Source organism: Hoplias malabaricus, chromosome 7 (genome assembly GCF_029633855.1).
Source record: "Hoplias malabaricus isolate fHopMal1 chromosome 7, fHopMal1.hap1, whole genome shotgun sequence".
NCBI classification, from domain to species: domain Eukaryota; kingdom Metazoa; phylum Chordata; class Actinopteri; order Characiformes; family Erythrinidae; genus Hoplias; species Hoplias malabaricus.
Genome location: NC_089806.1, coordinates 2,196,857 through 2,221,008, shown reverse-complemented (window position 1 = coordinate 2,221,008; position 24,152 = coordinate 2,196,857). Strand labels below are relative to the sequence as shown.

The window sequence follows — 24,152 nt, the reverse complement described above, 5'->3', positions numbered from 1 at the left end:
AAGATTTTATTGAAATACAGTCATGTATTTATACAATTTAAATACAATTACATACAGTATATAGTATATTGTATATAGTGATTCCGGGTGGGCTCCGGACACACCGCCACCCTGAACAGGATAAGGGTTACAGACAATGAATGAATGAATGAACTATTTACAAGAATAAGCCCTTAGTAGGTAAAAACTATATCTGACATTTTCTGTATGTGTTTGACATTTTATATTTATATATATATATATATATATATATATATATATATAGAGAGAGAGAGAGAGAGAGAGAGAGAGAGAGAGAGAAACAGCTAAAATCAATAAAGAAAGCCTAATGTATATTGTTATGTGTTCAGTTTGAATAGAAGTTTCTGTGTCTCTGAAATTCTAAACGCTAAATGCTACAGCTGGGGCAAAACATTGATACAGCATTCCTGCTTCATCATAAGAAGTACATAAAGGCTTTGGTTGTATTGAGTCGGTGTGTCTGTGAGTTTGCTAACTGGTGATGAAAAGTGGAATTCATTCATTCATTCATTCATTGTCTGTAACCCTTATGCAGTTCAGGGTTGCAGTGGGTCCGTAGCCTACAGGCCAAAACAGCCAATGCTGGTTTTGGTTTTTGTCGTTTGCATGTTGAGATTCCAGATTCTCTAAACATGTTAATGATATTATGTAGTGTAGATTAGGAATCACCTTCTCATCCTTACTTCTGAAAAACTGTGATTTTAACACAATCATGTCACTGACCTTTAGCCTTTATTAATTTTTAATTTATTTATTTATTTATTTAGATAATTAGTTTGGTAGTTAGTTAGTGTCATTACACAACCTCACTCTTTTTTGCCAATTTCATATTAATATATTTGTCAGTAAGAAATAACATTTCTGCTTTATCATTTGAAATAATGTCTTTGTATTAGTTTCAATATAATGACAAACAGGAGGAAAATCCATTCTGGTTCTGTGTTGACAATATGACAGTCTGAGATTCTCTTTTAAAATATTGTGGGTCAATCCAAAATTGAAGGCATGTCTGAATCTGCCTCTGGCCTCTGATCTTCTATTTTCTGGTCATCTATTTCCCACAATCTGGCATCAATTGAACATTTGGATGGAAGGAAATGTCACACTGCCCATGTTTTCTACAATTATTTGGATTCAGATTACTGTACCATTTCGCTTATATGACACTTCTGTTTTGTTAAACTGAGAGGATGACTGTACGTCTGATCTGATGAGTATTGATGCTTTGTTAAAAAGGCTTTTATTCTGACAAAGTGAATAGCTCAGAAAGTCCTGTTTCTTGTTTCTGGGGGCTTTTATTGTATGTTGTTGTGTTGCTGCGGACCAATCAGGGCGTCGCTGAGTGGAGCTGCAGCCAATGAGAGCACAGGGGGTGGTGCTGTGGGCGGGGACTGTGTGAGTGAGGAGCAGAAGGAGAGCTGTGAGCTGGAGATAAATCAGGAGGTGTTTTACTGAAGGTAAATATCTGTGTAAGACTTTTCCACACTGTTTACACTGTGTTTGAACTCACTCTCACAGAAACGGGGGACACATGTTCTCTCTCTGAAAAGGAAGATGGAGAATGGGCCAAATATGGAAGCTGCACCACACTCAGCTCAGGAGGCTAATGCTAGCTCTTAGCTGGGACTGTGGGGTGGTAGGCTGTCCTCATACTTTTGACCTTGTTGTGTAAATCTCTATTTCTGAAAATACACTGGGGTTATGAGGTAAAAAGGTGGTCCTCCACCAACACTGCTCAGGCTCAATGTAAAGTACACAGTTCCACTGCTCCACAGCCCAATGCTGAGGGGCTTTATACCTCTCTAGCCCACACTTTGCATTGGGCACATCACCTGCATGTGAAAATGATATAAAAACTCCAGGGGAACATATGCACAGGACTTGTTTTGTGTAAGAATCTTTTCTCCATTCTTTACAGGGAAACAGGAAGCAGTGTCTGATTCTGTACAAAATGGCTCCCTATACAATATTCCTCATAGTACTCACCATACAGTGCACTAATATAATCAACAGAATTTAGGAACAATTCTGGATAATACCTCTTGTGTGATTTTTACCAAACTGTCAGTGCATTTTGGGTATTCTTTCCTCAGTTATGTCAGCTAGTGTACTTGTTTTGTACACTAACATTTGTGGTGCATTGTGGGATTGTTTGAATGCATTTAAAATCATCCACTGTTTTTTCAGACAGTACTACAAAATGGTGGAACCCCAAAATCGTGCAATATATAGTGTGCAGGACACAGCTTTGGACACAAGTCCCAATTTTGACAATTGTGACTTTGAAATAGAAAACATGTTTGAAGAAACACCATTCAGAAATATAGTTGGAAGGAAAGGAATAAATGTGTGTGTGAGAGAGAGACACAGAACAGGATTAGAAACACCTAGCTTGTATCTATGCTTACTGACCTTTTTTGTATTTTAGCTCCACTGAACACACAGTAGCACTGTAGTTATACAATTACATGGGAAATGTCTAAACCCTGCACGCTCACTCATTTTTAAAGGAAACCTAGTCAAACCACAATAATTTAAAATAGATGTATACATGGTTGATGAAGATTATCAATGGTATGAAATTAAATGGTGTGAAGATTGCTGTGATGGCAGCTTTTTTATTATTTGATATTACCTTCAGAGTTTGCTGTTTTACTGTGTATTTCTCTTTCTAACATGTTTTAATGCATGTTACATTGTGTGCATTTACTGCCAAGTAAAAAGCATAGAAACACATTACGAACATTGGTGGATAGTTCTGGCCACAGGGTCCAATCAAGTTTACATCCTGATAGAAATATTACATAAGGGAACCATTAGACAAAGTTATAAACCAGAAGAAATGCTAATGGAAAAATTCTTAAATCTTATGAAATTTGTTTGAATATAGTTATTGACAAACATCAGACCAACCCCTTCATGTATTTCCTCACAAGCAAAATAATAAGCCACAATCCGGCATTGCAGTACAAATCCCCCTTTGGTTTTTATTGTGCACCTGTAACACAGTAGTGTCAAAGTCATATTTGCAGCCCAGATTATTACCTTTACCACTTTTTGTTGATTTTGACAATTAATCTTTATTTTTCTCTTTTCTAGAAAGGAAACAAATCCATTCTTGCTCCTAGTGACCAAGGCATTCCTGCCTACCTTTCATAAATTCATCAAGAGGAATAAATCACAATGTTGGAATCAGGGGAAATTAAATGTGAGGATACGGAGTGTGGAGGTTCCCGCTCTTCAGAAGCATCCTTGACTGCTCTCTGCAGTAAGACACCTGCTGGAAAAAAAGAGAAAACTAAAGACCAACAGAAAACATATGACTGCTTGGAGTGTGGAAAGGGTTTCAGTTATCAGAGTAATCTTCTAAGACACCAGCGTATCCACACAGGAGAAAAACCGCATCAATGCACAGAGTGTGGGAAGAGTTTTAACAGAAACAATCATCTCCAAGAACACCAGCGTATTCACAGAGGAGAGAAACTGCATCAGTGCTCAGAGTGTGGAAAGGGTTTTATTAGACGGAGTACTATGCTAAGGCACGAGCGCATTCACACAGGAGAGAAACCATATCAGTGCTCGGAGTGTGGAAAGAGTTTTAGAAGAGAGAGTCATCTCCAAGATCACCATCGTATTCACACAGGAGAGAAACCATATTACTGCTCTCAGTGTGGGAAGGGTTTTAATAAACAGAGTCATGTCCAAAGACACATTCACATTCATGCAGCCGAGAAACAATATTCTTGTTCAGAGTGTGATATCAGTTTCAAGAGACTGAGAAGTCTCCAGAGTCACCAGCGCATTCACACAGGAAAGAAACTGTATCACTGCTCAGAGTGTGGGAAGGGATTTACTCAACTTCAAAATCTCCAAACGCACCTTCTCAGTCACACAGTAAAGAAACCATATTCCTGTCTGGAGTGTGGGAAGTGTTTTTCTCATCCCAGTTATATGAAAGAACACCAGCGCATTCACACAGGAGAGAAACGACATCAGTGCTCAGAGTGTGGGAAGGGTTTTAATAGACGGAGTGATGTCCAAACACACTTACGCATTCACACAGGAGAGAAACCATATTCTTGCTCAGATTGTGATATGAATTTTAATAGATTGAGCACTCTCAGAATACACCAACGCATTCACACAGGAGAGAAACCGTATCAGTGCTCGGAGTGTGGAAAGACTTTTAGTAGACAAAGTTATCTCCAAGATCACCGGCGTATTCACACTGGGGAGAAACCACATCACTGCTCCAAGTGTGGAAAGAATTTTAAAAGACAAAGCCATCTACAAGAACACCAGCGCATTCACACAGGAGAGAAAGTGTATCAGTGTTCGGAGTGTGGAAAGAATTTTAATAGACAGAGTAATCTGCTAAGACACCAGCACATTCACACAGGAGAGAAACCGTATCAGTGCTCGCAGTGTGGGAAAAGTTTTAGTAGATATGGTCATCTCCAAGAACACCAGCGCATTCACACAGGAGAGAAACCGTTTTGGTGCTCAGAGTGTGGGAAGGGCTTTTATAAACAGAGTCATGTCCAAAGACACATTCACATTCACACAGGAGAGAAACCGTATTCTTGCTCATATTGTGATAAGAATTTTCAGAGGCTGAGTAATCTCAAAATTCACCAACGCATTCACACAGGAGAGAAACCCTACTCCTGCTTAGATTGTGAGAAGAGTTTTACTACAAAGAGTTCTCTACAAAAACATAAGCAGCTTCACACCAGAGAGAACCCCTATTTTTGTTCAAAGTGTGGGAAAAGTTATAATGAACTGAAAAAGCTCCAAAAACATCAGCTACTTCACCCAGAACAGAAGCAGGGGCACTGCACCGAGTCATCAGTAGACCTTCAGTCTTCTGGAGTCAAAAGTAAATAAGTGCATTAAGAAGGAAAGAAGTGGAGACTTCCTGATGAATCTGTCCCTATGACTGGTGAATATTACTGAGTTTCAGGTTTGACTGAGTGTTTCAGTGATTTATAAATGTGAAAATTATTTTGTGTGTTATTGTGTTGTGTCATTCAAAGAGTTTATTTTTCTTAACGCTACATTATGTTTTGGGGATTTGGAAGATGTAGGATGTGAAAGAACATGTTTTAATATGCATTGCTCTTCAGATAATTTTCCAGTTGGATCTGATTAATACTGAAGAACCTGATGATAACAGATAAAGCTGATGATTGCATTTGTATCTTTTGATTGTGTACATATATATTTGATGATTGTGTATTAATCTGTTGATTATGGTGGTATCTTTTGACTACAGATAAATCAGATTGTTGCTGTAGAATCTGATGAAATTGCCTGTGTTCCTGTAGACTGAATATATATCTGCCAAGAAATTCTTTCTCAAGTAATATTGATTTACTTTAAAACAACAACTACTCAAGTAGAGTTAACAGTAGTCAGGTATTTAATTTTTTTTTTTTTTTTTGTAGAAATAAAGTGTTGTGTTATGTTTTTATAGGACTCTGGTGTGATGGAAAATATAAGCAGGTCTTTTGTGCCCTGGGCGACTCCAGGTGCTTGTTTTTTCTCCACTGAATACAAAACTCAAATGGACAAAAGTACACATCCTTCATGTTTGTTTTTCTGGTGAGGGGCTGTGGGTGTCATTACTAAGAGGGGAGAGAGGAGGTTAGAGATATTTGCCCACCCGTGTTGCCTGTGGTCTGTCAATCAAGAAGTTGGAGTGCCAGTGATTCTGGGATGGGTGAAATCACAAATCGTTCTACTTGGTGGTGAGTTTGGAGGGAACAATGTCTTTAAATGCTGAGCTGTAGTATAAAAATACCACCATACTTAGCGTCCAGGTGAGCATCAGGGGTGAGTTCAGTGGTTGGGGCTGACGGTATACAAACTGTATTACTTTGGATTTTCCTTTTAATGAATTAGAAGCCTTATGGTTGCAAATTCAACTATCTCACATACAACCCGCTGCTATAGATCACCTAGTGCTTGACAGGTAGGAGTAAAAACCTCAACATGCCTTGACCACATTTACACCAATGCAAAAAATGTGTTCTGATGCTATCTCAGTACGAGTTGTCATTAGTGATCATAACTTGGTAATAATAAGGAAAACCTTTACAGTGAATTTACAGACACTTCATATTAGACAAATATATTGAAGATGTAAAACCTATACATATACAAACAGAAGAACACAGATGCATCTCTGGACATATTCATGAAATTGCTTATACCAGTAGTAGATAAACATGCAAAAGTTCATAGTGAAAAAGGCCCCATGGATGGATGAAGAATTTAAAAATATAGTCAAAAGAAACAAGGTAAATTTTGGAAGGAATACTGTAAATTGAGAAATTATGTGTGTAAACTTAATACAAAAGAAGTAAAAGGGATTGGGGCTTCAATTAACAATGGAAAGGAGCTCTGTGAGAAGACTGAATAGTATATCGGGTAGGAAGGGTAGTTTGGTGCCATTTTCCATGTTGATAGATGAGTCCCTTATAAAAAGGCCAGAATCAATTTCTAACTTTTAAGGATTATTTTATTAACAAAACACAAATCCTTCTTAGTAAGATGAGTAAACATAATGGCAAACAATCTTCTTCTAGAAACACACTGCTGGGCATGTCACTTATGTTTCTTCCCATTGCACTCCTTTGACTCCCAACCGCCTTGCGCACTTTGTAGGATGCTGACTTGTATTCATCCATTTACCCACTGAGAGGTCAATGTGAGAGGTCACAGATGGTCTTACCCACATGGCTTCTGAAAAGCTCTGATTGTGGTTTTCTGGATAGCATTGGATGCATTGCAGGGAGCCATTGAATGGTTTGACCAGAATGTGACCTCCTTCCAAACAAGAAGTTCCCATTTAAGAGAGAGAAAATGTAAGAGAGAGAAGGTGTAAGAGGGAGAATAGTCAGACTTTCCAAACAATGAATGAGGCTGGGTGTAATAACTGTCCTTGAAAGGGGTGTGGCAATAGTCCAGTGTACTGGTGCCCCTAGTGGGACATGTGATATGTTGAAAAAGGTTAGGTACTGCACATGATGTTGGTTCTGTTAAAACAACAATCAGCGAAGAATCCTGAAGGTGTGTCTGACAGCTTGTGAGAGTCCTGTGAAGTTCACACGGTGTCATGCCAGTGTCAGCCTGTGGCAGTGCTGATAATAGTTGAAGTAAACTCCAGAGGAAGGTGGAAAAGATTAAGCTTAAGAGAGGACAGCCGCAGGTGGGGGGCAAGAGCTTGCGCAAGTAACAAAGATGGATTTGTGACACCAGTCTCTGTCCACCATAACTCATACTTCATCTCCCCATGTCTTCCCCAACTCCACTGTCCTGTCCATGCTGTAAACGGTGAAGAACATGGCCAACTGGATGGTCTAGTACTGCTGGGCTCAGCCATGACTCTGAAAAAGAGAAGGTTGCAGTCCCAAATATCTCTTGTCCTTGACCCTGACTGTAGGTATTTGAGTTTGTTTTCCAGAGGTATGTGGAAGAGGATGCTAGGCTGGGGAGCTCTGTATGCCTGAGCACTCAGCCTTTTCCTGACCAATGTGTGTATTTTAATACACGAAGAAAGAGAGTCACCTTTATTTTTATTCTCTGCATTTAACCCATACATGGTAATAAACACACAATCACATTAGTGAGCAATTCTTCAGACACTAGGAAAGTGAACACACACACACATCCGGAGCAGTGGTCTGCCACTCACCTCTGTGCCTGGGGATCAGTTTGGGGTTAGGTGCCATGCTCAACAGTGGTGGATTAATTTTTTCATTCTCTCTCCTAACCCACCAAATGCAGAAATCCAGTCATGATCTCTTGTATCTACTGATCTGACCTTAGCCTGTGAGCTAACCATTAACAGTTAACATTTGTGTATTACATCTAACAATTCCCCCGCTCACTGAGGACTCACCTGAAACACCGCTCTGCTGTTCACCAGGCGATGGTGCAGACTCTGATGAAGTTGAACCACTTTCACACCTCTTAAAAAACGTTCTTATGTCCATGTGTACTATCCACCACTGCTTGTTGAAGCTTGCTTACTGAGGTGAGCGACAGAGTGTTGCCAGGTCTAGCGTTTGACATAACTCCACTGAATTGTTTCTGGATTTTAAAAAAGGGGACCAGAGAATGTGTGCCAATTATCGTGGTGTTACACTTCTCAGCCTTCTTGGGAAAGTCTATGCCAAGGTGTTGGAAAGGAGAATCAGTCTGATAGTTGAACCTAGGGTTTTGGAGGACCAATGCAGATTTCCTCCTGGCTGTGGAACTATGGACCAACTCTTTTCCACATATGATTGATGGGGCATGAGAGTTTGCTACTCCAGTCTACACGTGCCTTATGGATTTGGAAAAGGGATATGACCGTGTTCCCTGAGAGATTCTGTGGGAGGTGCTTTGTGAGTTTGGGGTGCCTTGAGATTTTGAGTTGTGTGTGCACCCTTGGCAGTAAGTCAAGCTTGTTCAATGTGGACATTGGACTCTGTCAGGGCTGTGTCTTATCTCCACTCCTGTTCCTGATATTCATGGACAGGGTGGTGAGGCATAGCCTGGGACATGAAGGCTTCCATCAAGAGGCTTGGGAGGTGGCATCTCTGCTTTTTGCGAACAATGTTGTTCTTCTGGCTTCTTCACACGGAGGCCTCCAGTGTTCCCTTGAACAGTTTGCAGTCGAGTGTGAAGTGGTCAGTATGCGGATCAGTGCCTCCAAGTCTGAGGCCATGTCTATCTCCCGGGATCAGATGGCATGCTCGCTACAGGTCTAGGGTGAGAACCTACCCCAAGTGAAGGAGTTCAAGTATCTTGGGTTCTTGTTCACAGGTGATGGGAAGAGGGATAGTGAGACTGACTGTAGTTTAGGTGCAGAGCCATAAAGCTCTCAGTTTTCAGGTCAGTCTATGTCCCTGCTCTCACTTATGGTCATGAGTTCTGGTTAATGACCGAAAGAACGAGATTGTGGATACAAGTGGCCGAAATGAGCTTTCTCTGTTGGGTTGCTGGACGTATTCTCTGTGATCACGTGAGGAGTTCAGTGATTTGGGAGGAGCTCAAAGTAGAATGACTGCTCCTTCACATTGAGAGGAGTCAGTTGAGCTGGTTCAGGCATCTGATGAAGATGCCTCCTGGACGCCTCCCACTGGAGGTATACCAGGCACATCCAAGAGGGAAGACCTGGGAATGCCTGGGGATCTCTCAGGAGGAGCTGGTGGAAGTTGCAGGGGACAGAGACGTCTGGGCTTCCTTGCTTACCCTGTTGCCACAGCGACCCTGAAATGGATAAGCAGAAAAGGTGATGATGATTATCTAATGTGTATGTAATATGTTAAATGTATATGAATGTGTTTTCTTGCTGATAATAATTTTCTTGACTTATCTTTTCTTCATCACTGTCTTCATAAACAGATGTTTGTTTCTTTTTATTCTAACATGTAAGTAATAATATCATGCTCACTAATAGCACAACATTTTATTTATCATTTTAATTATTCATTCATTGTCTGTAAACACTTATCCAGTTCAGAGTAGCGGTGGGTCCAGAGCCTAGCACATGGCAGGAACACACCCTGGAGGGGGCGCCAGTCATTCGCAGGGCGACACATACTCACACATTCACACACATTATATACACTTTTAAGTTGGCAATCTACCTACCAACATGTGTTTTTGGACTGTGGGAAAAAACTGGAGGAAACACACACGGATATGGGGAACACACCAAAGACAGTCACCCGGAGCGGGATTGTAATTATGATACATTTTATGTCATAATCATCATGTAATATAATGAAATACTAGGAGATCTGCCATAGCTCACGTGGGGTGTTGGTGTCTATTGTCTGACATGACAGACCTTTTCTAACTTAATCCCCCAACTGCAGCACCTATTTGACCACCAAAAACCACATTTAATCTCCATCAAGCCTTCTGACACAGAGAGAGAAGTAGATTTGACTTTTGTATCATAGTTAAAGGGACCTTTATTTTGACAGTGAGAGGCTCAGCCGATCCTGTTTTTTGTTTCTGCGGACATTTATTGTATGTTGTTGTGGTGCTGCGGGCCAATCAGAGCGCTGCTGTGTGTAGCTGCAGCCAATGAGAGCGCAGGGGGCGGCGCTGTGGGAGGGGACTGTGTGTGAGGGAGGAGCAGAAGGAGAGCTGTGAGCTGGAGCTAAATCAGGAGGTGTTTTACTGAAGGTAATTTTATTTTATTTAAAGCTTCGCGGGGCAATAATTAAGATGTTTTAAAGATAAATATATATATAATGAATCATCATTCTTGCAAATGCAGACTAAAGTGTTAAAATGTGATGAAAAACGTTTGATTTGTATGAATTCGTGATTTTGCATTCCTCAGTGTCGTCTGGTAAAGCGCGTGTCCTCATCTGTCTTCATTAGCGACATTCTCCACACAGAGGGTTAAGAAATAAACTCGGCTCGTTTGAAGAACTCGCTCGTGTTGAGCCAAAACACATACACACCTTACTCTCCCGGTTTAAGGACGGGTTTGGGCCCTGTCCCCACGTCTACGGACACATTTAAACACAGATGTTTGTCTGAGTGTGTCCTCCGTTCACTCGAAACCTGAACGGCGCTGTGATCGATGGTTTTGGGAAACCCTCAACGGGGTGATTTTGTAAAAATCCGTTGACGTTATTGAGGTTTTAGAGAAAAATCGGGGTTTTCTAAACAGCTGACGTCACATTCATCCACACAGGACTGTTTCCGTTTACATCAGCAGAGCGAATTCACAATGAAGTGTCTCAGGACCATGGATAACTCTGTGTTTATGTCTGTCTGTGTGTATGTGTGTGTGTGTGAGAGAGAGAGTCTGTCTGTGTATGTCTTTTTGTGTGTGTGTGTGTGTGAGAGGTGTCCATTAGCCTAGTTTCTACATTTTTCGTCTTATTACTTAACTACTGTCTGTGTCTGTGGATCATATATGAATGAGAAAGAGAGACCGTTAAAAGCTTGTCTGCAGTGAGAGAAAGAATTTTAGAAAGGAGTGTACAGAGTAGGATATTGCTTGATTTGTCAGGAGCTGGGGACTGCGAGTCATGTTTTAATGCACTGTAAAAGCTATTAACATGAGAGTAAACAGCACAAATTAACAAGTTAATCTGAGTTTGGCTGTCTTGTGTTGTCACCCACAGAGGTGTGTGTGTGTGTTGGGTTTGTATTTTTAAAAGAGTATAGTCTTATTCAGCAGGATATAAGCAAATAATAGAAATTCTGTCCAGTACTTCACAATGTTTGTTGCTTTTGCATCTTAGCGACTGTAGCCAACTGGCAGACAGAGGGCGCTGATGCAGTGAAACATCACAAAGTAACACAGGAATACTGAGACACCAAGACTAAATGTGTGTTGCTAATATTTTCTTTGGACCAGGAGCATTATAGTGATTCTCCGAAACGTCCTTAGGAGAAAAATTATGAGACATGAGACTCACATTCTTCAGGCAAATCTGAGCACCCTGTGACATTACTGAGATCTTCACTAAAACTCATGGGGAGACATGTGAGATTACTGTGGTCTGAGTCTCAGGAGACTACTGCTAGTCTCATTTGTCTGTATATCTGCTCTCCTTGTTGTCTAGTGAAACTACTGAGATATTAAGGAGGTTTCATGTTTTGTTTTGGAAAGAAAAATAATATTGAGGGAAAGAAAATAGAGAGGTGTGCGTTCCCTTGTGAAAGTGGTGCAGCAGGTAGTGTCTCTGTCACAGCTCCAGGGTCCTGGAGGTTGTGGGTTTGAGTCCTGCTCCAGGTCTGTGAGAAGTGTGGTGTGTTCTCCCTGTGTCTGTGTGGGTTTCCTGCGGGTGACTGTCTGTGAGGAGTATGGTGTGTTCTTTCTGTGTCTGCGTAAGTTTCCTCCAGATGACTATCTGTGAGGAGTGTGGTGTGTTTTCCCTGTGTCTGCATGGGTTTCCTCCGGGTGACTGTCTGTGAGGAATGTGGTGTGTTCTCCCTGTGTCTGCGTGGGTTTCCTCCGGGTGACTGTCTGTGAGGAGTGTGGTGTGTTCTCCCTGTGTCTGCGTGGGTTTCCTCCGGGTGAACATACAAAAAAATGATGTATGGTTACCTTTTTATTATTTAAATTTTGGAAATATATTCAGATTGCATGATTAATAAGATTATTGAAGGATTATTAGGATGTTCAAAAAGGTGACTACTGAGCTGTACAGCTGAGGGAGAAGTAGAGCATCTCCCCTCAAGTGAAATAATTCACATAACATTTACACTCCAAATCCCACTTTAGCTTCATTGTGCACTTGAAACATATTTGTGTCAAACTCATGTTTTCAGTCCATTAGAGCTTTCCAACTTTTGTTGGATTTGACAGCAACATTGTTTGATTTCCTTTTTCTTTTTCTCTTCTAGAAAAGAAAAACGTTTGTTGGTTTCATCTCCAGCTCCTAGAGTCAATCTTCCACACCAACGTCAGGAAATATCACCAGAAAGGATATATCACAATGCTGAAATTAGGAGAGATTAAATGTGAGGATACAGAGTCGGGAAGTGTCATTTCTCCAGAAACATCCTCTGCTACTATTCACAGCGACACACCTGCTGAACAAACACAGAATTCTTTAGACAAAGAGAAAACCTATGACTGCTCAGAATGTGGAAAGAGTTTTAATGATCAGAGTCACCTCCAAAATCATGAGTGCACTCACACAGGAGTGAAACCGTATTCTTGCCCAGAGTGTGAAAAGAGTTTTTCCCATTACAGTTCTCTGAAAGAACACCAGCGCATTCACACAGGTGAGAAACCGTATCAGTGCTCAGAGTGTGGAAAGAGTTTTATTTATCAGAGAAATCTTCTAAGACACCAGCACATCCACAGAGGAGAGAAACCATATTCGTGTTCAGACTGTGGAAATAGTTTTTCCCATTACAGTTCTCTGAAAGACCACCAGCAAATTCACACAGGAGAGAAACCCCATCAGTGCTCGGAGTGTGGGAAGAGATTTCATAGACGGAGTCTTCTCCAAAGACACCAGCGCATTCACACAGGAGAGAAACCATACAAGTGTTCAGAGTGTGGGAAGGGTTTTAAACAACTGCCACATCTCCAATCCCACATTCCCATTCACACAGGAGAAAAACCATATTCTTGTTCAGAGTGTGATATGAGTTTCATGAGATTGAGGGGTCTCCAAATCCACCAGCGTACTCACACGGGAGAGAAACCGTACTACTGCTCGGAGTGTGGAAAGAGTTTTTCCCAGCTGCAGTATTTCCAAACACACCTTCTCATTCACACAGGAGAGAAACCGTATTCCTGTCCAGAGTGTGGGAAAAGATTTTCCCGTCACAGTTCTCTTAAAGAACACCGGAGCATTCACACCGGAGACAGACCGTATCAGTGCTCAGAGTGTGGCAAGAGTTTTACTAGAGAAAGTTTTCTCCAAGCACACATTCGCATTCACACAGGAGAGAAACCGTATCAGTGCTCGGAGTGTGGGAAGAGTTTTAATTATCAGAGGCTTCTCGAAGCACACTTTCGCATTCACACAGGAGAGAAACCATATTCATGTTCAGACTGTGATATGACTTTTATGAGACTGAATCATCTCCAAATCCATCAGCGCACTCACACAGGAGAGGAACCGTATCGGTGTTCAGATTGTGGGAAGAGCTTTACTACAAAGAATTCTCTGCAAAGACACCAGCGCATTCACACTGGAGAGAAACCGTATTCCTGTTCAGTGTGCGGAAAGAGCTTTAATCAGCTGAGTTCTCTCACAGTTCACCAGCGCATTCACACAGGAGAGAAACCGTATCAGTGCTTCATGTGTGGGAAGGGTTGTACCGATCTGAGTTCTCTAAAAAAACACATGCGCGTTCACACAGGAGAGAAACCGTATCAGTGCTCAGAGTGTGGTAAGAGTTTTACTGAACTGTGGAAGCTCAAGAAACATCAGTGCATTCAACCAGAACAGATGCAGGTACAAGTGTGGGAGTTTCTTCAGACATCTGGAGTAAAAGATGCTGAAATACATTAAAAAAAGATGTGGAGAATTGCTGAAATGTCTGGCTGGATTTGACAATATTTTTTGTGTTTTTAAACATTACTATTGCTCTCTTAATTAAAAAGTTGTGGCACCTTTGTGATGGAAATGTGTAGTTTTCTTCACCCTATGCCCAGTCCAGGGTGTTTCCTGCCTTGCCCCCAGTGATTCCAGGTAGCCATCGCAAACCTGAACTTGATAAGCAGTTACAAACAATGAATGAATGCGTAAGAACACATTGTAACAAGTTGTTCTTTGGTCATTGACTGATCTGGTGACTATGGATGATATATTGATGTATTAAGAGAGGTCAGCCTCAAAATACTTGACAAATGCGTAAACACGAGTCACAAATATGTTTCACTGTTCACAAATGATTACATCCCAATCTGTGTGTCTCACTCTGCAATTTGTACAAATACAGTCACATTCTTTAAAACATGTGTTTGGGTTTCAGAGATGCATCATTTTTGTGAAAATACATTGTTTAATATATCTATGAAACCCAAAAACACATATTTATGAATGTAACTGTATTTGTACAAACTGCAGACTGTGAGACACAGAGTGTGATGTATTCATTTGTGAACAGTGAAACATATTTGTGACTCGTGTTTAATTTGTAGATTAACATTTACGCATTTGTCAAGTATTTTGAGACTAATCTCTCTCCATATTCACTAGTCAGGATCTGTGTTGAATCTGATGTAAATACCTTTGTAGATGTCGACTTAGCCTGAATATAGTATTGTTTCTTGTGTAGCGATTGGTAGAGTTGCTATGAACTGTAGCCAAGTAGCAGTAAAATCACTTTAAAACAGTAATTATTTAAGTAGAATTGAGTAGTAAGGTATGTGTTTATTTAAAAATGTAATGAAGTATTGTTTGCTGATGTTTGGCCTCCCTTGCACATCATACAGAAGAGTCTTGCAGGCTGCCAAAGCTGGAAAGGTTTTAAATTTGTAATTTATGTGCTTTTCACCATGACAAACATTTCTTCTAGACTCTTATTATAACAAAGCAGTAGAATTGACTTGAGAATTTTTATTTCTTCTTTTTTATTTACAGGGGTTGAACAATGAAAGTGAAACACCTGGTTTTAGACCACAATAATTTATTAGTATGGTGTAGGGCCTCCTTTTGCGGCCGATACAGCGTCAAATTGTCTTGGGAATGATATACACAAGTCCTGCACAGTGGTCAGAGGGATTTGAAGCCATTCTTCTTGCAGGATAGTGGCCAGGTCTCTACGTGATGCTAGTGGAGGAAAACATTTCCTGACTCGCTCCTCCAAAACACCCCAAAGTGGCTCAATACTATTTAGATCTGGTGACTGTGCAGGCCATGGGAGATGTTCAACTTCACTTTCATGTTCATCAAACCAGTCTTTCACCAGTCTTGCTGTGTGTATTGGTACATTGCCGTCCTGATACCTGGCACCGCCTTCAGGACACAATGTTTGAACCATTGGATGCACATGGTCCTCCAGAATGGTTCAGTAGTCCTTGGCAGTGACACGCCCATCTAGTACAAGTATTGGGCCAAGGGAATGCCATGATATGGCAGCCCAAACCATCACTGATCCACCCTCATGCTTCACTCTGGGCATGCAACAGTCTGGTGGTACGCTTCTCTGGGGCTTCTCCACACCGTAACTCTCCCAGATGTGGGGAAAACAGTAAAGGTGGACTCATCAGAGAACAATACATGTTTCACATTGTCCATAGCCCAAGATCTGTGCTCCTTGCACCACTGAAACCGACGTTTGGCATTGGCATGAGTGACCAAAGGTTTGGCTACAGCAGCCCGGCCGTGTATATTGACCCTGTGGAGCTCCCAATGGACAGTTCTGGTGGAAACAGGAGAGTTGAGGTGCACATTTAATTCTGCCGTGATTTGGGCAGCCATGGTTTTATGTTTTTTTGATACAATCCGGGTCAGCACCCGAACATCCCTCTCAGACAGCGTCCACAGTGAATCCTGTTGGATGTGTTTCGTTCTTCTTGGTGGTATGCTGACATTACCCTGGATACCATGGCTCTTGATACATCACAAAGACTTGCTGTCTTGTTCACAGATGCGCCAGCAAGACGTGCACCAACAATTTGTCCTCTTTTGAACTCTGGTATGTCACCCATAATGTTGTGTGCATTGCAATATTTTGAGCAAAACTGTGCTCTTACTCTCTGCTAATTGAACCTTCACACCCTGCTAATAGTGGTGCAATTAATGAAGATTGGCCACCACTCTGGTCCAATTTAGCAATGAAACTTCCCACACTAAAATGACATGTGTTTCAGTTTCATTGTCCAACCCCTGTATTTTTCTTTTGAAACAACTGACTGTGCTGACTTTTTTTAATGTAGTTTTTTTGAGGCTGTATTTTGCCTCAAGTTAATTAAGTAAATTAATCAACTGAATAAAATGTATTTGTAACACTTATTTGATGCAAATTATTGTCATATGTTTCGTTATCTTTTTTATGATATTTTACACAGTGTGAGGATGAGCTGATTTCATTCTGTTATATGATTTTATTTATTAATATTTTTGGGATTGAGGGTTTGATTTAAAGTAAGTTAAATATATCTATATATAACTAAAATAAATAAATTAATTAAAATATGTGTTCTCAGTTGTTAAACTTCTATTTTGACACTATGAATGAATGAGCTGGTTATATTGTGATTTATGTTCTCTTTCTTAGATGGAGAAATTTTAGCCCAGATGACTTATCTTTACACAGTATGTGATCTGATGACTACAGTCTGTTTTCCGAGTACAGCTGGACGACATGACATTAAACCAATTTCATTATTCATTGATTTACTTCAATTGCAATTAATGAGCAATTATTTTATTTATTTATTTTTCATGTGCCTATGGTTCACTATGGTTCACTAACAAGGCTTGTGCTGTAAATATGCTGAAGTATTAAACCTGGGATATTGTTTTCTAATGGGTCTGGGAGCTTGCCCGTGTTTTTTTTTTTAAGCCATGCACTGTTCATATTTGATAATGTGATTTGAATTGGAAGTTGCATTAAGGGGTTGGGGAACTCACTTGGGCACAAAATGGTGAGGTAACATTTTATTCTGAATGTGTTTGATTTTAATTAGACTGACGGGGTCTTAGTTCCTTTCTAAAGTAAAATTTGATGCACATTTGGAGATTTTGGTTGCCGTAAAAACAGCCGAAACAGCATTATTAGTGTTTTTAATAATAATTATTTTGGCTGGAATGAGCAAGTTTTGGAAAAAAATGCCATATTATGGGCTTTTGAAGTTAGAAAACTCCTTTTGAAACTGTAGTATTAGGCTCTGCACAGTAGGAAGATTATCAAATTGGAATTTGTGAATTTTTCATAATTTATTAGCTATTTTGAATTACATTTACAGCGTTTAGCAGACGCTCTGATGCAGAGCAACTCATAAAAGTGCTTAGTGTTCAGACAGAGTGTGTATTCTAGCTAGTACAAATCGGTTAGTGTCCAAATTCCCTCTGAGCCGAAATGCGGCCAGAACAAGGGCCATACCTAGAAATAGCAAAACATAGTAAGTGCAAAACACAACGTAGTCAGTGCTCAAACCTAGTAAGAAGTTAAGCACAGTTTAAGAGCAGTGTAAGTGCAAAAACATGTTACGGTGGTGGGTGGCAAAGAGATGGGTCTTCAGTCTGTGTTTGATGACCTTATGAGAGTCGGCTGTTGGAAGCCAGTGGAACCGTCTGGGCGCCAAGACTGAGAAGAGTCTTGACACTAGTCATCCATGAACTACTTGAACAGAGTTCATTGGACATCCTTGAAATTCAGTGGAAAGAAAACTTCAGACACGTCATGATCAATAGAGAAGGACTCTCCAATGGGGAAATGATTTGGGGAAATGATTTGGGGAAATTAATATATTTGTGATGCAATATGACAAACTATTAAAGTTGTCATGATTAGGACATTGTTGCTTTGATAACTTTGGTTTGACCACAGCTGACATCATTACACATTAGACAACACTTTATTGATCCTGATGGCCCATCTGGAAGTCAGACATTTACTTAAGACACTATACCAAAACAGTAAGTGGATCTATCCTGGTGAGACTTAGACTTTGGGGGTTTATTGTGGCTAGAATGTCTTGAAATTGTACACTTGCATTTGCTCTAGGACAGCTTTAAATCTGATATTGCAATACATCAAAGGTGTGTCCCATGGATTCCACAAAGCCTCTTGTGTTTTGAATGCAAACTGAATGTCTGGGAAAGCTGTAAATCTCATTGTGTTTGGCAAATTTATTAAAGTTTGGCAAAAGTTACATGTCTTTAGTCACCTTCCTTTTAAATTAATTAATGTGCTTGGTTTGAGTCATAATTATATAAATGTGTCAAAGGTATTGTGCCCAATATATATAAGGACATATTTAATCAATCATAACCATTAATTTGTTTGTCATTTCAAATAATGTTACTATAATGTTAACTAAGACATTACATTTTAACAGCAATGTATAGAAGAGGTTTCAGGATGTCGTCAGGGTCATAGATAATGTTACCTGATAACAAAGGAAAAGCATTTGCACAGTAAAATTTGTATTTTTTTACGATCTGTATTTTTTTTTATACCTTTTTAGGCAAGATTAATCATTCTCAATGCTGTCGTGGTGTGTTATGTTGGCACAAGGCGATCAGATACAGCAATGCTACTGGATCTTCATATATTCAAAGTATTAGGCTTCAAATTCTTAAAAATTGTATTTCCAGAAAAGTGGGGAGATTTTGTAAAATGCACAAACAAGGATAATTAATTAATTAATTCATTCATTGTCTGTAACCCTTATCCAGCTCAGGGTCGTGGTGGGTCTGGAGTCTACATGGAATCGGTGGGTGCAAGGCAGGAACACACCCTGAAGGGGGCACCAGTCCTTCACAGGGCAACACACACACACACTTTTTGAGTCACCAATCCACCTACCAAAATGTGTTTTTGGAATGTGGGAGGAAACCGGAGCACACAGAGAAAACCCACACAGACATGGGGAGAACACACCAAACTCCTCACAGATAATTACCCGGAGTGGGACTTGTACCCACAACCTCCAGGTCCCTGGAGTTGTGTGTTTACAACAATACCTGCTATGCCACTTTGCTGCACCACAAACAAGAATCTGATTTTAAAGTCTCTTGAATATTTATTCAGTTGACAAAGAAAACATGTCCTGTGTTGTCAATCACCAACTTGTTAGTGTTTTTTAAATATAAACAAATATCAAATTTGATGTCTGCAAAACACCTCAAAAAATTGGGACAAGGGCCAAATACGTGGGAAATGTTTGAAAAAAAATCACATCATTTTGAAGCTTTATAATAACATGAATACAAGCAAGTAAATATAAAATCACAGATTTGCAAGTAAAAACAGGTTGTTGCTCATCGATGTATTCCAAAATAAATGAGAGAACTGTCAAATATTTGAAACATTTTTCAAGGCAAGATTATAAAGAATTGAATAATGACTAGTTTTATTCAAGAGCAGGAAGAGGGGGCAAGGTGCACAACAGCAGTGTCATAAGCAAAACAAGGCCAACGGCTTTGTCGGGAGAATCTAGAGGAATGGAAGATCACCAGGCAAGAGCTGTGGGTAATGGATGCAAGTCATATTAAGTTTTTGCTGGGAGCAACTCATGAGGTCCTTCCAACTCCACAAAATTTTGGAGAGTGGGTAAGTGAAGACCATTCTATCAACTTGTATGTTTAGTTTGTTGCAGGGTTCGTATACATAGGACTTAAGTCTGCACTTCCCTGCTTGTGCAGTTCGGGATTAGGAGCTGAAAATTAAGGGCAGCTGTGAAGGAGTTATCAGAAACAGCTAAAAGGTCTATTTAGTGGTTATGGATAAAGAGAGCACAGACTAGTTGGGGAAATACATTGTGGAGTTGCTGAGTTAGTTGCAGTTAGGGAGAGAGTGAAGAAAATTTTAAATTATACAGTAATATCTGGAGAAATAGCAGGCCATGTTTTGTAAGGCTGGATCACTGTGTTGAACTTAGTAAATGGTACTGAGTTAGTGGCGCAAGACCAGCAGGTGGCGCTCCTTACCAAGAAGAGGCTGGTGTGTTTAATACAAGCAGAGAAGAAATATGGATCTAAATGCTACAGCTGTATAACCCATGACTTCTCTTTTATAAAGGTATGAATACGGTGATTTATTTACAGATGCCCTTGTCTGGCTAGTTTTTATAAAGTATTTTTTACCTTGTGTTCTATCTTCTGAGCTGAGTGACTATCAATACTAGCAGAAGCCTAGCTCAGTTGCTACTGTATGTTGTGAATGGAGGCTGTTACTGTGTGTGATTTGTGTTATGGTGCTTTTTAAAGTGCATGTGAATCAATAGTTTGGCTGTGTTAATGTCAACAACGCTGTGATTGCATTTGGACTATATCTGAGTTTAGCGTTCCCTTTTTTTACTGAAGCTGTAATGTTTATTAGTGTGTTTGGGGTTTTATTGCATTGTTGATTTAAGGGATTCATCTATTTCAGGGCTGTATTTGTTTTCTTTCTTATATTTATTGTCAATTTTGTTTTTAGTTTTTTTAGTTTATTTTCCTGTTCTCTTTTTGTGTTTGTTCATGATTTCCAGTATTTCAGACTGCTTTTTATCCTTAAGTGTATTTAATTGAGAATGATTATCCACATTCTCGCTTTTTTAGCATTTTTATTAAGATTTCACACAGTGTAATTTCACCAGTAAAAACGCAAACAAACATGCAAAAAACAACAACAACAGCAGGCACAGCAGATCAAACATCCTAAAATAATTCAGAGACTGTAACTGGGAGGGAGAGACTACCTGTTGGCATAGACTGTTTTCACAATTTTCTTAATCATAATTTGGGCCTCTAGCACCTGTTCCTGCTCTGAACAAAGTTACTATTTCATTATTAACTAATTGAGTTAGCTTGTGTTTTTATTCTATTTTCTATTGTTTATATTTATATAAGTTCATGTGAATGTCTTCTCTTCCTTATTTATTCTTTTGTGTAATATTTTTAAGGAAATGTAATTATTAGGTAATACTGTTGTTTTTCAGTTTGTGTCAATTTCTTCTTGTAATTTTGTATAAATAAACCAAATACCAGAGCAATGCACACAATATGTTCTGCACCCATTTCCTCATCTTTAACTGAGGGAAGCAAGCTTTGTATGATTCCCAGGTTCCCCCTAGGCCTGAGGCCAGTAACATAAACATTATAAAAAGTTTATCACTAAACATTTTTGCATATCGCAGGTTCATTCGGTGTGAAATTAGCTTTTTAGAATATTTTTGCATATTATTTATTTTAATGTTCCTAAGTTATTTTTTAAAACAGTTTTCATAATTATGGTTCAATAGATTGAAACATTGGACTGCTTCGGTATTGTGTTAATTCATACATGAATGTCGGGAACAGTGTGCAGGCTTTATCCAAGATAAAGCTTCAAGGCCACTTTCAACACAGAAGTGTCAAAGTCATATTTGCCACCTGGTGTAATACCGTTACTGCTTTCAAACATTTGTTGACATTCACATATTTATTTCCTTTTTTCTTCCAGTAATTTGGTGCAGTCTACAACTTTGTGTCCATAACATTCCTAAGTAACTTCCACAAAAACATCAGGAAGCATCATCAAGAGGAATATCAGGATGTTGAAATCAGGAGAGATTAAATGTGAGGATACGGAGTGTGGAAGCACCATTTCTCCAGAAACAACATCAACTATTCTCCACAGTGACACATCTGCTGGAAAAACACAGAAAGCTAAAGACAAACGAAAAAAATATGACAGCTCAGACTGTGGAACAAATTTTAATCAACAGAGTAATCTCCAAGTTCACCAGCGCATTCACGCAGGAGAAAAACCATATTCCTGTCCAGAGTGTGGCAAGAGTTTTTCCCAACAAAGATATATGAAAAATCACCAGCACATTCACACAGGAGAGAAACCGTATCAGTGTTCAGAGTGTGGGAAGAGTTTTAATTGTCAGAAAAGCCTTCAAAGACACCTTCACACTCACACAGGAGAGAAACCGTATTCTTGTCAAGAGTGTGGCAAGAGTTTTTCTCAACAAAGATATCTAAAAGAACACCAGCGCATTCACACAGGTGTGAAACCGTATCAGTGCTCAGAGTGTGGGAAGAGTTTTAATTGTCAGAAAAGTCTTCGTAGACATGAGCGCACTCACACCGGAGAGAAACCATATTTATGTCCAGAGTGTGGCAAGAGTTTTTCTCGGCACAATTATCTAATAAAACACCAGCGCATTCACACACCAGAGGGAGAGTATCAGTGCTCAGAATGTGCAAAGAGATTTCATAGCCAGAGATGTCTCCAGAGACACAAGCGCACTCACACCGTCTCAATACCTTATCAGTGCTTGAAGTGTGGAAAGACTTTTACTAGAAAGAGTTTTCTCCAAACACACATTCGCATTCACACTGGAGAGAAACGGTTTCAGTGCTCTGAGTGTGGGAATTGTTTTACTGCATATAATTCTCTGAAAAGACATCAGCGCATCCACACTGGAGAGAAACCATATTCCTGTCCAGTGTGTGGGAAAAGCTTTAGTCAGCAGAATTCACTCACAGTTCACAAGCAGGTTCACACAGGAGAGAGGCCGTATCAGTGCTTCATGTGTGGGAAGGGTTGTACTGATCTGAGTTCTCTAAAAAGACACCTGCAGTCCCACACAGGAGAGAAACCGTATCAGTGCTCTGAGTGTGGGAAGGGTTGTACTGATACGAGTACTCTAAAAAAGCACATGCGCACTCACACAGGAGAGAAACGGTTTCAGTGCTCAGTGTGTTGGAAGAGTTTTAGTGAACTGTGGAAACTCAAAAAACATCAGCGCCTTCACCTCGAACAGAAGCAGGACCACTGCGCCAAGTGTGGGGTTACCTTCAGACATCTGGAGTCAAATATACATGAATGTGTTAAAAAAGAGGTGGCGCCTACCTGATGATTGTGTTCTATTTACTGGAGAACATTATTAAAGTTTCAGATTGGACAGTGTTTTCTAGTGATTAGTAAACATGAACTAATCTGCTGCACATTATTAGACAATATATGTTTACTTAAACCTCTGTGGTGAAATGTAATCCTCTTTAACATGTGGAAGAACAGCCCAATCCAGGGTGTGTTCCTGCTTTGTGCCCAGGGATTCAGGTTGGACTTCAGACCCACCACAAGCCTGAACTGGATAATCTGTTACAGACAATGAATGAAATAAATAATAAATTAATGAGTGAGCAAGAACATATTGTATTGAGTTGTTCTTTAGTTCTTTTCAGGAGTTGGGCTTGCTGCCTTAGTTCCAGTGAAAGGAACTTGTAATGCTTCAGCACACCAAGAGATTTTATACAATTTCATGCTCCCAACTTCATAGGAGGGCGGCATGGTGGTCACAAAACCTGGAGATTGTGGGTTTGAGTCCCGCTCCGGGTGACTGTCTGTGAGGAGTGTGGTGTGTTCTCCCTGTGTCTGCATGGGTTTCCTCCGGGTGACTGTCTGTGAGGAGTGTGGTGTGTTCTCCCTGTGTCTGCGTGGGTTTCCTCCGGGTGACTGTCTGTGAGGAGTTGGTGTGTTCTCCCTGTGTCTGCGTGGGTTTCCTCCGGGTGACTGTCTGTGAGGAGTGTGGTGTGTTCTCCCTGTGTCTGCGTGGGTTTCCTCCGGGTGACTGTCTGTGAGGAGTGTGGTGTGTTCTCCCTGTGTCTGCGTGGTTTCCTCCGGGTGACTGTCTGTGAGGAGTTGGTGTGTTCTCCCTGTGTCTGCGTGGGTTTCCTCCGGGTGACTGTCTGTGAGGAGTGTGGTGTGTTCTCTCTGTGTCTGCGTGGGTTTCCTCCGGGTGACTGTCTGTGAGGAGTTGGTGTGTTCTCCCTGTGTCTGCGTGGGTTTCCTCCGGGTGACTGTCTGTGAGGAGTGTGGTGTGTTCTCCCTGTGTCTGCGTGAGTTTCCTCCGTGTGACTGTCTGTGAAAAGGGTGGTGTGTTCTCCCCGTCTCTGCATGGGTTTCCTCCTTGTGCTCTGGTTTCCTCCCACAGTCCAAAAATACACATTGGTAGGTAAATTGGTGACTCAAAAGTGTGTGTGTGTGTGTGT

General features: G+C 40.4%; 1 protein-coding gene across 1 annotated transcript; it reads left to right on the top strand.

Moving 5' to 3' along the window:
* The first annotated feature begins 1,357 nt into the window (after window positions 1-1,357).
* On the top strand, window positions 1,358-23,299 carry LOC136701973 (zinc finger protein 850-like). The gene is made up of 8 exons (XM_066676778.1): window positions 1,358-1,478; window positions 3,121-4,905; window positions 7,469-7,491; window positions 8,549-8,774; window positions 9,097-9,329; window positions 10,196-10,209; window positions 12,394-14,016; window positions 21,654-23,299. Exons 2-8 carry the CDS (start codon window positions 3,205-3,207, stop codon window positions 23,012-23,014), a joined length of 5,181 nt encoding a protein of 1,726 aa, XP_066532875.1. The 5' UTR covers window positions 1,358-1,478; window positions 3,121-3,204; the 3' UTR covers window positions 23,015-23,299.
* The last annotated feature ends 853 nt before the right edge of the window (window positions 23,300-24,152 follow it).